We start from the raw sequence: 15,352 nt of genomic DNA on the forward strand, positions 1-15,352 counted from the left end.
AATTTTGACTTTGCAGCTGGCTCAGAGGAAATCTTTCAGTTGGGCCTCCAGGACAAGACTCATCCCAATAAATGTCAACCTGCTCACTGTAAGGGAGCAAGTTAAAATGCAACGCTGCAGCCCTTTCTTCTTTAGCCTATGGCAGCCATATATAGACCCTAATGCAGAAAAATACTATTCTTCCTTTTACACAGCCTATTGATATTTTAAGTGGTCATAGGATGAGAAGCAGAACTGAATGATGTAACATTGACCTTGATGATTCGCTAACTGCACTTCAGCAAGGCAGGCTCCCTCCATCCCCATCCTGATCTGAGGGAGGTTTCCCTCTAGTGGTCATGTACTGAAAGACAAGGCCTGCCCTCATCACAGATACGAACCATTACTCTTAGTAACCGACAGTTGGCAGCTCTGACATGTCAACGGGGTTGGGGGAAATATTGATAAATGTTCACCTTTGCTTTGCTCCATTTTAGAGCACAATAACAAATAACCCAGACTGGTGTAACGTCTACCCCTGAACGTCATACTGATGTCCATGTTGCAGTTCTGTACTTTTATGGGTCCTAAAAAGCTCCCATGTTCTTCCTCTGGAGCTCTGACGACCACATTTCACACAGTGGGGTTCATCTCTCTCAAAGGAACAATTCATAGGAACGAAAGCGGTTGAGATTAGCTCTCCTCTTTGAACAGAAAACAGTGTGCATAAAAAAATGCTTGATAAAGTCACCGTGACAACAAGTTATTTTACTGCAGTAATTTTAAAGTGTAACTGCAGTTATACTGCACTCTGACTGCAGTACACTTCAGTTACTCCGCAATTACTGCAGTTACTCCACTTTTACTGCAGTTACTCCACTTTTACTGCAATCTTTTATTGTAAAGGTGGTTTTCAGACAGAATGCCCATGAGAGTTGTAGTTTTTAAGACTGAAATATTGTTGATCTTCACAACACAAGTCTAAATATACATGTGTCACAACAAAGGCCACGGAAATCATAATATAATCTTTATTATTTACAGGTATTTTACAATACATGAATAGAGAAGCACCATTTGTTCTTCCCCACGGTAATTGACTTGTGATTGGAGACTTACAATGATATACAGGACAACAATACAAAGGCATCCACATGTTCAGGAGTTAATCAAACCTTATCCTTGGGCTCAGCACATCTAGTAAACGGTGCACTGGGTAAAGTGGCTGTAAAAGTCTAAGTAACTCACCCAATCTGCAACTTCACACACAGAGATATTAGCTGCCACCTATATGAAATAAGAGGACAGGCTGCTATAGCTATGCTAACTGATCTTAGACCTAGATACTGTGCTTTTCCAGACACCCTGGACAGGTGCCTAATAATACTATCAAATACTGTTGCAATGAATGAATGGGATTTATTGAGGCCGAACCTTCTTTCCCCACAATGGCAGCTGAGAAGAATGGAGTAGTTATCTTCAATTACTAGATTCTGATGCTGCGTTTTCCTTCACCTGCACACGCTAGCTATTAATACGTGGATTATTTTAACACTAGACCACAACAAGAGCCAAAACACTATGAATGAGAACATAATTAGAACATCTTGAAGTGAAAACGACCACTTGCAAAAGGACCCATAAAAAGACAAGACCAAAAAGCAGCAGCAATGACTGTAGTCCCTGGTCACATACTAGGTCATTAAAAAGGCACTTCGGTTGTCATGGGGACATCTTTTTATATTTGGGATTTATTTAACCTTAACTACGCAAGTCAGTTAAGAAGAAATTCTTATTTGCAATGACGGCCTACCCCGGCCAAACCCTAACGACGCTGGGCCAATGGTGCGCCTCCCTACGGGACTGCCAATCACGGCCGGTTGTGATACAGCCTGGAACTGAGATGAAGCACTGAGATGAAGTGCCTTAGACCACTGTGCCACTCAGGAGCCCATCAGCAAAACCAGAGGTCTAGAAGTTCCACAATCATGTGTTTTTAAATGAAAACTCTATGGTCCGTGGTCATATCTACATGAGCTGTTATGACGCAAATGACACATTTCTAAATAATCTCACAAAGGATCTTTGACAGAATGAGAATAATCCACAAGTGGTCAAATTGTAGTCTGTATCGTTCTGAGAATCACATTTCTTAAAACAGCAGATTAAAAGCTGACACACTCATCACAAAATGACCAAAATCACAACAAGCAGTAACAACTATGAGCCATTCTCTTTTGTCAGTAGAATGAATAAAAAAGTGTCAAACCAAACAATCCAGGAGAATCATCTTTTCAACACGGGGTCCTTCCCTAGTTAGCAGGTCTGCTGTGCTGGTGGTGGTAGGTCTACTACTGAGGACCTAAAGTGAGGATGATCGAGGTAAAATATAGCCCTATTGAGCTGTATACCCAGTCCTCTCTATCCTCACAGATCACATGCACACTGAGAGGACAAGCTCTGGGCATGACAGGTGTAACACGTCACTCTCCGCAGGTTAACTAGTGCCCCCCCCCTCAGCCCAGCGCGTCACACACCTGAAGCACTCTGTGGTTGAAGTCCTCTGGCTGGTCAGCATAGACGTAGTGGCCCGCTCCTCTGATAGCCTGGGAGAGAGGAGGAATAGAAATATGAGATCAGATACACATTCTGGAAAATCATATTCATCTAGGATTTAACACTTCAATTGACTTTTTTTCCTGCCACCTGCTGAATAAATCTGAATATAAGAGCTGAGCCAGCTGTCTCACGCATTAGACAACCACACACAGACAGCATCTTAAGTGTTCAGCTTAAAGGAATTGAAACGTACTATGATCTCCACATGAGAGTTTGGCCTCATTTCTTTGATAGCGTTGCCCGAGTTACCGTCGATGCTGGAGCGTGACCCATATATCACCGTAATAGGGATGTCAGCATGGAGCAGGCCAATCCTCTGCAGCATAGGCCTCTTGGCCCACCCGTATGGGATGGTCATGTTCTTGAAGGCTGTCTCACCACTGCAACAGAGTAAACAAACATGATTATTACTAAAGAGGGAGAAGTACAGCAGTAAGGTATACGATAATCTGATCTTCTCAGAATAATCCTTAATAAGCAGCTACTTTGAACTCACCACTACAACAGAGTAAAACTAACATTATCACTGAAATAAGGGTGTGAGACAAATGAAAATCACAGCCTATATTACAAAAGCATTTCAGAATTGAAGTCGTATTAATCTTAATCATAACATCTTCTTCATTATGGTCTAAGAGGAAAAGATTGGAAGTGAACTGTATTGAAACTCACTCAGACTGAGACTGTAAATACAGGCCCAGAGTAAGTGGAGATAAAAAGCCTGTGAACTCAAACAGGAACTAAATAGAGAGAGAGAGGGACTAACCTGGGAGTCTGGACATTCAGGTGATAGATATACTCTGTGACCGTATCGTCGTTGAACATGGACAAGTATTTCTTCTTGAAGTCTGGTCTTAGAGCTGAAACAAGTGTGGGACCTTGAAGAACAAAGGAGGTGGGTTTGAATGCTGGTAAAAACTCCATCCCATAAACAATGCAGTCATCCAGTCAGACAGGTATGTAACTGAAATGTAATTTACAGTAGTATTTCTATGTCTGTCATCCATCTAGTCAGACAGGCTGCCAGTCTTACCCAGTGGCCCCACCAGTCGTAGCCCTGCCAGGGGGTTGAACGGGCTCAACATGGCTCCCAGGGCTTTGATCCACACGGGGGTGGGCCTGTCCTGGTCTTCTGTGTCTGGACGCTCAGGTAAGCCCCACGGCTCAACCAGCACCATGTGCTTTACCCTACAGGACAGTGAAGAGGAAAGGTCAGACCCACGGCTCAACCAGCACCATGTGTTGCACCCTACAGGACAGTGAAGAGGAAAGACCATACACCATCAACACCAATCTGAAATAACTGAAACGCCTCTATGGTTGTGAACAAAATAAGTTGATGTCGTATTGAAAGGTCTGGAAAGGAAATAATCTAAACCACTAGGGCACAGTTTATTAAGTGATCTGTCCATCGGTGAACTGAACAGGGGAAATAAAGGCGGCATTTAGACAGGCAGACCAATTCTGATATTTTTTTCCCTAATTGGTCTTTTGACCAATCAGATCAGCTCTGAAAAAAATCTGATGTTGGTCAAAAGACCAATTAGTTGAAAATAATAACAGAATTGGGCTGCCTGTCTAAACATAGCCAAAGTGCCCCAGTCAGAGTAAGAGCATTTTGTCCTTAATTCAGAGCCAATTAGGATAATCAGGATGTGGCTGGCTGGCTGCTTTAATACTAGAGAAGGACAGGATGTGGCTGGCGGGCTGCTTTAATACTAGAAGGACAGGATGTGGCTGGCTGGCTGCTTTAATACTAGAGAAGGACAGGATGTGGCTGGCTGGCTGCTTTAATACTAGAGAAGGACAGGATGTGGCTGGCGGGCTGCTTTAATACTAGAAGGACAGGATGTGGCTGGCTGGCTGCTTTAATACTAGAGAAGGACAGGATGTAGCTGGCTGGCTGCTTTAATACTAGAGAAGGACAGGATGTGGCTGGCTGGCTGCTTTAATACTAGAGAAGGACAGGATGTGGCTGGCTGGCTGCTTTAATACTAGAGAAGAACAGGATGTGGCTGGCTGGCTGCTTTAATACTAGAGAAGGACAGGATGTGGCTGGCTGGCTGCTTTAATACTAGAGAAGGACAGGATGTGGCTGGCTGGCTGCTTTAATACTAGAGAAGGACAGGATGTGGCTGGCTGGCTGCTTTAATACTAGAGAAGGACAGGATGTGGCTGGCGGGCTGCTTTAATAATAGAGAAGGACAGGATGTGGCTGGCTGCTTTAATACTAGAGAAGGACAGGATGTGGCTGGCTGCTTTAATACTAGAGAAGGACAGGATGTGGCTGGCTGGCTGCTTTAATACTAGAGAAGGACAGGATGTGGTTGGCTGCTTTAATACTAGAAGCCCGGATGTGGCTGGCTGGCTGCTTTAATACTAGAAGGACAGGATGTGGCTGGCTGGCTGCTTTAATACTAGAAGGACAGGATGTGGCTGGCTGGCTGCTTTAATACTAGAGAAGGACAGGATGTGGCTGGCTGGCTGCTTTAATACTAGAGAAGGACAGGATGTGGCTGGCTGGCTGCTTTAATACTAGAAGGACAGGATGTGGCTGGCTGGCTGCTTTAATACTAGAAGGACAGGATGTGGCTGGCTGGCTGCTTGAATACTAGAAGGACAGGATGTGGCTGGCTGGCTGCTTTAATACTAGAAGGACAGGATGTGGCTGGCTGGCTGCTTTAATACTAGAGAAGGACAGGATGTGGCTGGCTGGCTGCTTTAATACTAGAGAAGGACAGGATGTGGCTGGCTGGCTGCTTTAATACTAGAAGGACAGGATGTGGCTGGCTGGCTGCTTTAATACTAGAAGGACAGGATGTGGCTGGCTGGCTGCTTTAATACTAGAGAAGGACAGGATGTGGCTGGCTGGCTGCTTTAATACTAGAGAAGGACAGGATGTGGCTGGCTGGCTGCTTTAATACTAGAGAAGGACAGGATGTGGCTGGCTGCTTTAATACTAGAGAAGGACAGGATGTGGCTGGCTGCTTTAATACTAGAGAAGGACATGATGTGGCTGGCTGCTTTAATGCTAGAGAAGGACAGGATGTGGCTGGCTGCTTGAATACTAGAGAAGGACAGGATGTGGCTGGCTGCTTTAATACTAGAGAAGGACAGGATGTGGCTGGCTGCTTGAATACTAGAGAAGGACAGGATGTGGCTGGCTGCTTGAATACTAGAAGGACAGGATGTGGTTGGCTGCTTTAATACTAGAGAAGGACAGGATGTGGCTGGCTGCTTGAATACTAGAGAAGGACAGGATGTGGCTGGCTGCTTGAATACTAGAAGGACAGGATGTGGCTGGCTGCTTGAATACTAGAGAAGGACAGGATGTGGCTGGCTGGCTGCTTTAATACTAGAGAAGGACAGGATGTGGCTGGCTGGCTGCTTTAATACTAGAGAAGGACAGGATGTGGCTGGCTGCTTTAATACTAGAGAAGGACAGGATGTGGCTGGCTGCTTGAATACTAGAAGGACAGGATGTGGTTGGCTGCTTTAATACTAGAGAAGGACAGGATGTGGCTGGCTGCTTGAATACTAGAAGGGCAGGATGTGGTTGGCTGCTTAAATACTAGAAGGACAGGATGTGGCCGGCTGCTTGAATACTAGAGAAGGACAGGATGTGGCTGGCTGCTTGAATACTAGAAGGACAGGATGTGGCCGGCTGCTTGAATACTAGAGAAGGACAGGATGTGGCTGGCTGGCTGCTTTAATACTAGAGAAGTACAGGATGTGGCTGGCTGGCTGCTTTAATACTAGAGAAGGACAGGGTGTGGCTGGCTGGCTGCTTTAATACTAGAGAAGGACAGGATGTGGCTGGCTGCTTGAATACTAGAAGTACAGGATGTGGTTGGCTGCTTTAATACTAGAGAAGGACAGGATGTGGCTGGCTGCTTTAATACTAGAGAAGGACAGGATGTGGCTGGCTGGCTGCTTTAATACTAGAGAAGGACAGGATGTGGCTGGTTGCTTGAATACTAGAGAAGGACAGGATGTGGCTGGCTGCTTGAATACTAGAGAAGGACAGGATGTGGCTGGCTGCTTGAATACTAGAGAAGGACAGGATGTGGCTGGCTGCTTGAATACTAGAGAAGGACAGGATGTGGCTGGCTGCTTGAATACTAGAAGGACAGGATGTGGCTGGCTGCTTGAATACTAGAGAAGGACAGGATGTGGTTGGCTGCTTGAATACTAGAGAAGGACAGGATGTGGCTGGCTGCTTTAATACTAGAGAAGGACAGGATGTGGCTGGCTGCTTGAATACTAGAGAAGGACAGGATGTGGCTGGCTGCTTTAATACTAGAGAAGGACAGGATGTGGCTGGCTGCTTTAATACTAGAGAAGGACAGGATGTGGCTGGCTGCTTTAATACTAGAGAAGGACATGATGTGGCTGGCTGCTTGAATACTAGAGAAGGACAGGATGTGGCTGGCTGCTTGAATACTAGAGAAGGACAGGATGTGGCTGGCTGCTTGAATACTAGAAGGACAGGATGTGGCTGGCTGCTTTAATACTAGAGAAGGACAGGATGTGGCTGGCTGCTTTAATACTAGAGAAGGACAGGATGTGGCTGGCTGCTTGAATACTAGAGAAGGACAGGATGTGGCTGGCTGCTTGAATACTAGAGAAGGACAGGATGTGGCTGTCTGCTTTAATACTAGAGAAGGACAGGGTGTGGCTGGCTGCTTTAATACTAGAGAAGGACATGATGTGGCTGGCTGCTTTAATACTAGAGAAGGACAGGATGTGGCTGGCTGCTTGAATACTAGAGAAGGACAGGATGTGGCTGGCTGCTTGAATACTAGAGAAGGACAGGATGTGGCTGGCTGCTTGAATACTAGAAGGACAGGATGTGGTTGGCTGCTTTAATACTAGAGAAGGACAGGATGTGGCTGGCTGCTTTAATACTAGAGAAGGACAGGATGTGGCTGGCTGCTTGAATACTAGAGAAGGACAGGATGTGGCTGGCTGCTTGAATACTAGAAGGACAGGATGTGGCTGGCTGCTTGAATACTAGAGAAGGACAGGATGTGGCTGGCTGGCTGCTTTAATACTAGAGAAGGACAGGATGTGGCTGGCTGGCTGCTTTAATACTAGAGAAGGACAGGATGTGGCTGGCTGCTTTAATACTAGAGAAGGACAGGATGTGGCTGGCTGCTTGAATACTAGAAGGACAGGATGTGGTTGGCTGCTTTAATACTAGAGAAGGACAGGATGTGGCTGGCTGCTTGAATACTAGAAGGGCAGGATGTGGTTGGCTGCTTAAATACTAGAGAAGGACAGGATGTGGCTGGCTGCTTTAATAATAAAGAAGGACAGGATGTGGCTGGCTGCTTTAATACTAGAGAAGGACAGGATGTGGCTGGCTGCTTGAATACTAGAAGGACAGGATGTGGCCGGCTGCTTGAATACTAGAGAAGGACAGGATGTGGCTGGCTGCTTTAATACTAGAGAAGGACATGATGTGGCTGGCTGCTTTAATACTAGAGAAGGACAGGATGTGGCTGGCTGCTTGAATACTAGAGAAGGACAGGATGTGGCTGGCTGCTTGAATACTAGAGAAGGACAGGATGTGGCTGGCTGCTTGAATACTAGAAGGACAGGATGTGGTTGGCTGCTTTAATACTAGAGAAGGACAGGATGTGGCTGGCTGCTTGAATACTAGAGAAGGACAGGATGTGGCTGGCTGCTTGAATACTAGAAGGACAGGATGTGGCTGGCTGCTTGAATACTAGAGAAGGACAGGATGTGGCTGGCTGGCTGCTTTAATACTAGAGAAGGACAGGATGTGGCTGGCTGGCTGCTTTAATACTAGAGAAGGACAGGATGTGGCTGGCTGCTTTAATACTAGAGAAGGACAGGATGTGGCTGGCTGCTTGAATACTAGAAGGACAGGATGTGGTTGGCTGCTTTAATACTAGAGAAGGACAGGATGTGGCTGGCTGCTTGAATACTAGAAGGGCAGGATGTGGTTGGCTGCTTAAATACTAGAGAAGGACAGGATGTGGCTGGCTGCTTTAATAATAAAGAAGGACAGGATGTGGCTGGCTGCTTTAATACTAGAGAAGGACAGGATGTGGCTGGCTGCTTGAATACTAGAAGGACAGGATGTGGCCGGCTGCTTGAATACTAGAGAAGGACAGGATGTGGCTGGCTGGCTGCTTTAATACTAGAGAAGGACAGGATGTGGCTGGCTGGCTGCTTTAATACTAGAGAAGGACAGGGTGTGGCTGGCTGGCTGCTTTAATACTAGAGAAGGACAGGATATGGCTGGCTGCTTGAATACTAGAGAAGGACAGGATGTGGCTGGCTGCTTTAATACTAGAGAAGGACAGGATGTGGCTGGCTGGCTGCTTTAATACTAGAGAAGGACAGGATGTGGCTGGCTGCTTGAATACTAGAGAAGGACAGGATGTGGCTGGCTGCTTGAATACTAGAGAAGGACAGGATGTGGCTGGCTGCTTGAATACTAGAAGGACAGGATGTGGCTGGCTGCTTGAATACTAGAGAAGGACAGGATGTGGTTGGCTGCTTGAATACTAGAGAAGGACAGGATGTGGCTGGCTGCTTGAATACTAGAGAAGGACAGGATGTGGCTGGCTGCTTGAATACTAGAGAAGGACAGGATGTGTCTGGCTGGCTGCTTGAATACTAGAGAAGGACAGGATGTGGCTGGCTGGCTGCTTGAATACTAGAGAAGGACAGGATGTGGCTGGCTGGCTGCTTGATTACTAGAATGACAGGATGTGGCTGGCTGGCTGCTTGAATACTAGAAGGACAGGATGTGGCTGGCTGGCTGGCTGCTTGAATACTAGAAGGACAGGATGTGGTTGGCTGCTTTAATACTAGAAGGACAGGATGTGGCTGGCTGGCTGGCTGCTTGAATACTAGAAGGACAGGATGTGGCTGGCTGGCTGCTTGAATACTAGAAGGACAGGACGTGGCTGGCTGGCTGCTTTAATACTAGAAGGACAGGATGTGGCTGGCTGGCTGCTTGAATACTAGAAGGACAGGATGTGGCTGGCTGGCTGCTTTAATACTAGAAGGACAGGATGTGGCTGGCTGGCTGCTTTAATACTAGAAGAACAGGATGTGGCTGGCTGGCTGCTTTAAGCTGTTCTGATCTGAGTGTGATGAGGTTTTGGAGACATTTATAATGAGTTAGGTTCCTGCTGAAATCTTAGCAACACAGTGAGAGAAGATGATTCAGTTGAGATACAGCACAGAGGGGACACTTTTTAAGGACATTCATGTTGTTATCAGAGGTTAGCACCTGCATACCAACATCCCGTGAGGTCTGGGGTGTACAGTATTAGTCAAGCATAGGAGGGTGAACCAAGGACTGGCTAAACACATGTAGTATTCTATCTTTAACCAAGGAGGTGGCTAAATACTAAGGAATAAAACAGCCATTCATATTGAAACTTGTCTATGGTTCTGAACTGGGGAAAGTGTTGGGTGGTGTCAGGTGATACTTGCCTGGTGGGATACTTGAGCGAATAAGCAGCTGCCAAATAACCTCCAAAGTTATGTCCCAGCATGACCATGGCTTCCAGGCCGACTTTAGCCCTCCACTGCTCGATGGAGTCCACAAACTGGGCCTCAGCCTCCTTGGCGTCGGAGCTGAAGTAGGGCCTGCTGCTCTGGCCGAAGCCCAGCAGGTCAAAGGCATAGACGGGCCTCTATTATTAACAATAATAATAATGAAAAGTCATTTTATTTGTAAAGGCACTACACAACATGATAAAACTTACTAAAAATAGAAGTCAGTGTTAAAAAGAAAGCATACACAAAATATATAGCAGTCAGACAACAATTAGAGCTAGTTATATATAGCAGGTGTGGTTGACCAGTTGACCTATTGGTAGTTTCCTGTGACCATCCTCCAAATCTCTTTTGGAAGTCTGGAGAAATTCAGTATGTGATTGGCTGTGAGTAGAAATGAAGTTTCCCCTCCGAAGAGGCATTTCCTTGTTTCTTTTCCTACCTTGTAGTAGCCTATACACCGTTAGTTACGTACCTTATTCATCCTTACATAAACATCAGAAATATGATTATAACAACCTGTTCAGAGCCGCAACCATGCAAAATACTGCAGTGGTTTGATATATGGCAATGTGCACTAGTTTCTATCTAGACTCTGTCGTACCACACCCCTTTACATGGTCTCTCTGAGGAGAACTTCCTCAGGCTTTCCAACGCTACAAGAGAAGCCTGTGCTTCAGAGACGAACCTGTTGGGCCAGGGCGTCTAGGTTGAGGGCCCACAGGCCCACCCCTCCACCGAAGCCATGCAGCAGCACCAGGGGAGTCTGGTTCTTCATGTTTCCATTCAATGTGAGGGTCCACAGCATGTTACCATCCGAGATTGGGACATACTGCTGGGACACCTTGCCTGTGATGCCTGGGGATGAAACGGATCCACACAAAAGAATCCACAAATTGGCCATGGCTGGAAATACAGTTTGATGGCAAAAGAGAGGAATTCCTTACATTGCAGCATCTTCTCCTCTGCAGTCTTGAGCTGGTTCTGGGAGGTGGGGCACCAGGAGGGCAGCCAGCTGGTGATCCATGCCGTGGAAGTCCAGGACCTGCATAGACACAGACACAACTCATCAACCAGCCTAGGCTATAGCCTATACGGTCTGGGATTACATTGGTAGTCAGGAGTCATGTTGCTGACGGTTGTAATATTTCACAGCAAAAAGGAGACGAGACATTAAATGTAAAAAAACAACAACTTGTAAACATGCTTCGGGGATAGGTGAAAATAAAATGACATGCAGGGTTTGTTAACTGATTGAACTGCCAGGGATGTTACTTCCTGCCTCAAGCACTGCATGCAGCAGGGAGTTAGAGTTGCACTAGCAGCATATGAGTGGGGTGCGGCCGGGGAGGTGGAGTTAGTCTGACAATCACACCGGTAGGTAGGTTACCTCAACGTTCTGTCCAGGACACTCAACAAATTGTAGAAAAGACTATGAATACCAAGAAACATCAGTATTCGCTGAGCCAGTCTGCAGCCAAAAAACAAACTAAAAAACAGAGTGGAAAAAGGGATGTTATATGCCAGGGACGACATGCAATAGCCTTATTAATCACATGTGCTTGTGTTCATTGAATGGGGAAATGCAGTTAGTGTTGGGGATGGGATTCGCTGCATTGGACTTAGTTACATCCTAAATTATAAAACAGATAAGGTATTGGATAATTGGTTCTTGAAATTGGGTTGCAGTAGTGGAGAAGGTTGTAGTGTACTGGCCTATAGGCTTACAAAAACACTTGAACAAAGCTTTCAAGCCTTCCTAAAACATTTTACTTTAGGCATTGTCAATATGGCATTTCCACAGTAGCTGAATTACGCTGTATGCCAATCAAAAAAAATATTGATTTAGAAGTTTAACAAACCAACTCTATGCACAATGACTACTTTGAACAATTTACTGGAAAAACTGTGCAGATGCTAAATTTGGTAACAAAATTACGGTAAAATCTCCCTGGGTTTTATTTTTTTATTATTATTATTTTTTCACCTTTATTTAACCAGGTTGGCTAGTTGAGAACACCTTTATTTAACCAGGTTGGCTAGTTGAGAACACCTTTATTTAACCAGGTTGGCTAGTTGAGAACACCTTTATTTAACCAGGTTGGCAAGTTGAGAACAAGTTCTCATTTACAATTGCGACCTGGTCAAGATAAAGCAAAGCAGTTCGACACATACAACAACAGAGTTACACATGGAGTAAAACAAACACAGTCAATAACACAGTAGAAACAAGCCTATATACGATGTGAGCAAATGAGGTGAGATAAGGGGGGTAAAGGCAAAAAAAGGCCATGGTGGCAAAGTAAATACAATATAGCAAGTAAAACACTGGAATGGTAGATTTGCAGTGGAAGAATGTGCAAAGTAGAAATAAAAATAATGGGGTGCAAAGGAGCTAAATAAATAAATAAATAAATAAAATAAAATAAATTCAGTAGGGAAAGAGGTAGTTGTTTGGGCTAAATTATAGGTGGGCTATGTACAGGTGCAGTAATTTGTGAGCTGCTCTGACAGCTGGTGCTTAAAGCTAGTGAGGGAGATAAGTGTTTCCAGTTTCAGAGATTTTTGTAGTTCGTTCCAGTCATTGCAGCAGAGAACTGGAAGGAGAGGCGGCCAAAGGAAGAATTGGTTTTGGGGGTGACCAGAGAGATATACCTGCTGGAGCGAGTGCTACAGGTGGGTGATGCTATGGTGACCAGCGAGCTGAGATAAGGGGGACTTTACCTAGCAGGGTCTTGTAGATGACATGGAGCCAGTGGGTTTGGCGACGAGTATGACGCGAGGGCCAGCCAACGAGAGCGATTATTCTGATATTCTGTTACCAAACTTTATATCTGCACAGTTCTTACTGTATATTTTGTGTGGAAATGGTTAAGTCCTTTTGCATAGAGTTAGTTATATGGTTGGTTAAACTTTGAAATCAATGTTTTTTTGTTTGGTATACATTTTAAAGTGAAAATTCTGAGTCTGGGCATAATTCCATGACCATAGAATTTCTCAGGATAATTCCATCACCGTGGAATTGTCCTAAATTAAGATCAGAAAATAGAAACATGGACATTTAAAATATAAGTAGTCTAAGTAGTCTATGAGTAGTCTATGTACATGTAAACAACACCTAAAACATCTTGAGATATGACACTGTCAAAGACACCCTCCACTCTGCCCCCCAAAACCCTCACTAACACCATTAAAATGTATCTGTATCATGCTGAAACACTTCACCCTTAGGATTGTTCAACATATCAACAACCATTTCAACAGTAACATCTGTTACCCCCAATATCTCTTTTGCCGTCTCCACAATAACCTTCTGCTTTTCACAACCCGAGTCGCATTAATAACCTTACCAATAAAAGCGATACGATACATCACGACTGATCCTATATCTCCGAGACTCTCTGTACTTGGCATCCACCAAATGCTACAGTGTTCCCCCCCACAATTACTGCACTTAACCTTCACATTGCTCCCACATTCACCATAACCATGTGTCCCTACTCACTTGGCACATCTTTTCTTTCCTTTACACTGAGCCGCTACATTCTTTGGCGTTTAAAACATTGCAGTGCGTATGGGACACATTCTCTAACACTGAAACTAAGGAATCGGAGCTGTACTTTTCTCAGCAAGACTTTATCAAACCTCACCACCACTGATAATCTTTCACTTGTTTGACACTCTTTCCTACCAATCAACCTTTTGGCCTCAATTACTCTGCCTCCCGTCACATTTTCTTTAACATCATCTATGGACATAGATATTGGGACCACAGTGATGACTTCCCCCAATCTAGCATAAGAACCAGGGACATGGCTTTTAATCTTCTTCCCATTTACGTTAAGCTTTTCCATTTTCAGAATAGTCTCTTGCTGAGCCTGGCTACCACACTATATTAACAATCTACCATTTCCAATGAATGGAGCTAATTTCACTTCACCTACCTTTTTCTCTACGGCATGAGTTAGTCAGATAGGGTGTAAGTGAGGCCCCGTGGTCTCATCAAACACTATCACCGCTTTCCACTCCAACACATCACTACTACCCTTGCTTCATACCTAGGCCCTCTTCATGCTTTCTTCACTAGACGCTTCACTGCTTTCTGTATCATGATCTCTCTTCTTCTTATGTATTTCCACTTCCGACCATTCCCGTCATCCTCCCGCACCATACATTCAGAACTGACACTCATATTGTTCGCATTCCAACACAGCTGTTAATTTCAAGCTTTAAACCGCTCCGTCGGTTTCATGACTTTTTAACCCGGACCAATGCCGCTTTCACGTGCTAGTCGGAACTAGGAACATCGGAAATGTCAGACTTTCTAACTTGTTGTTGTCAATCACCTACCGCGTTCAACTAATTAGCAAGTCGAAAAGTCCGAGTTTCCTAGCTCCGACATGCACCGGAACCCGGCATAAACTATAAACAAGGCGACTTACACGTCAAGTCCTGAAATGGCAACATTGTTGCCACGAGTGTGTTAAGTCAATTGAAAATTAACTTCAGTCTACAGGTGCTTGACGACAAACAAGAACAATCAACGTGCTAGGACTAGCTAATAACAAGACACAAGGGAAACATATTGTATCATGATTAACTTTTTGTGGGTCGCTTTTATCAATATTGTTATATTTAAAAGAGCGGTTCTAAGTTTGTTTATAAAAAAACACACTCACCCTCTCTCAGTAGTCACCGCTTGGTCAGCCATTCTTCACACAGCCAAATCACATGATCCACAAAACATGACATCACCTGGCGTGTATTCATTAGGAGGTTTCCGTTGCAAAACTTTTGCAACGGAAAACCTTTACCATACTTAAGGATCTAAACGGAAGCAAACTAAAGAGTGTCTATTGTATTGATAAGATAACAATCAAAACACATGTCCTCAAATATGCTCTGACAATCAAAACACATGTCCTCAAATATGCTCTGACAATCAAAACACATGTTCTCAAATACGGAAGGCAGGCAGGAGGTGAGATCAGGTGGGACCATTTAAAAAAAAAAAACGTTATTTAACTAGGCAAGTCAGTTAAGAACAGATTCTTATTTACAATGACGGCCTCCCCCGGCCCATCCCTAACCCGGCCGGACGATGCTGAGCCAATTCTGTGCCGCCCTATGGGACTCCCAATCGCGGCCGGTTGTGATACAGCCTGGAAACAAACCAGGGTCTGTAGTGACGCTTCTAGCACTGAGATGC

General features: G+C 44.8%; 1 protein-coding gene across 4 annotated transcripts; it reads right to left on the minus strand.

Moving 5' to 3' along the window:
• Window positions 1-987: 987 nt before the first annotated feature.
• Window positions 988-14,976, minus strand: LOC118944839 (1-acylglycerol-3-phosphate O-acyltransferase ABHD5-like). Of its 4 annotated transcripts, none has more exons than XM_036966364.1 (10): window positions 14,823-14,969; window positions 11,534-11,632; window positions 11,091-11,188; window positions 10,832-11,001; window positions 10,078-10,280; window positions 3,632-3,786; window positions 3,365-3,476; window positions 2,792-2,978; window positions 2,517-2,585; window positions 988-2,341 (listed from the first exon to the last, which is right to left on the minus strand). In XM_036966364.1, exons 1-10 carry the CDS (start codon window positions 14,852-14,854, stop codon window positions 2,243-2,245), a joined length of 1,224 nt encoding a protein of 407 aa, XP_036822259.1. In that variant the 5' UTR covers window positions 14,855-14,969; the 3' UTR covers window positions 988-2,242. The 4 variants fall into 4 exon arrangements, with proteins under 4 accessions (XP_036822259.1, XP_036822266.1, XP_036822268.1 ...); XM_036966371.1 differs by having other exon boundaries at window positions 11,534-11,614; window positions 14,823-14,886; XM_036966373.1 differs by lacking the exon at window positions 14,823-14,969 and adding an exon at window positions 14,088-14,107.
• Between the last annotated feature and the right edge of the window lie 376 nt (window positions 14,977-15,352).

This window comes from Oncorhynchus mykiss, chromosome 3 (genome assembly GCF_013265735.2).
Source record: "Oncorhynchus mykiss isolate Arlee chromosome 3, USDA_OmykA_1.1, whole genome shotgun sequence".
NCBI classification, from domain to species: domain Eukaryota; kingdom Metazoa; phylum Chordata; class Actinopteri; order Salmoniformes; family Salmonidae; genus Oncorhynchus; species Oncorhynchus mykiss.

Bases quoted from the DNA above. Each gene is read 5' to 3' on its own strand.
- LOC118944839 (XM_036966364.1), bottom strand. From the start codon at position 14,854: ATGGCTGACCAAGCGGTGACTACTGAGAGAGG. The intron at 11,002-11,090 runs GTAAGGAATTCC...TTTCATCCCCAG, and splicing joins AGAGGAGAAGATGCTGCAAT to GCATCACAGGCAAGGTGTCC. The intron at 2,342-2,516 runs GTGTGTGACGCG...TCCTCACTTTAG, and splicing joins TCAACCACAGAGTGCTTCAG to GTCCTCAGTAGTAGACCTAC.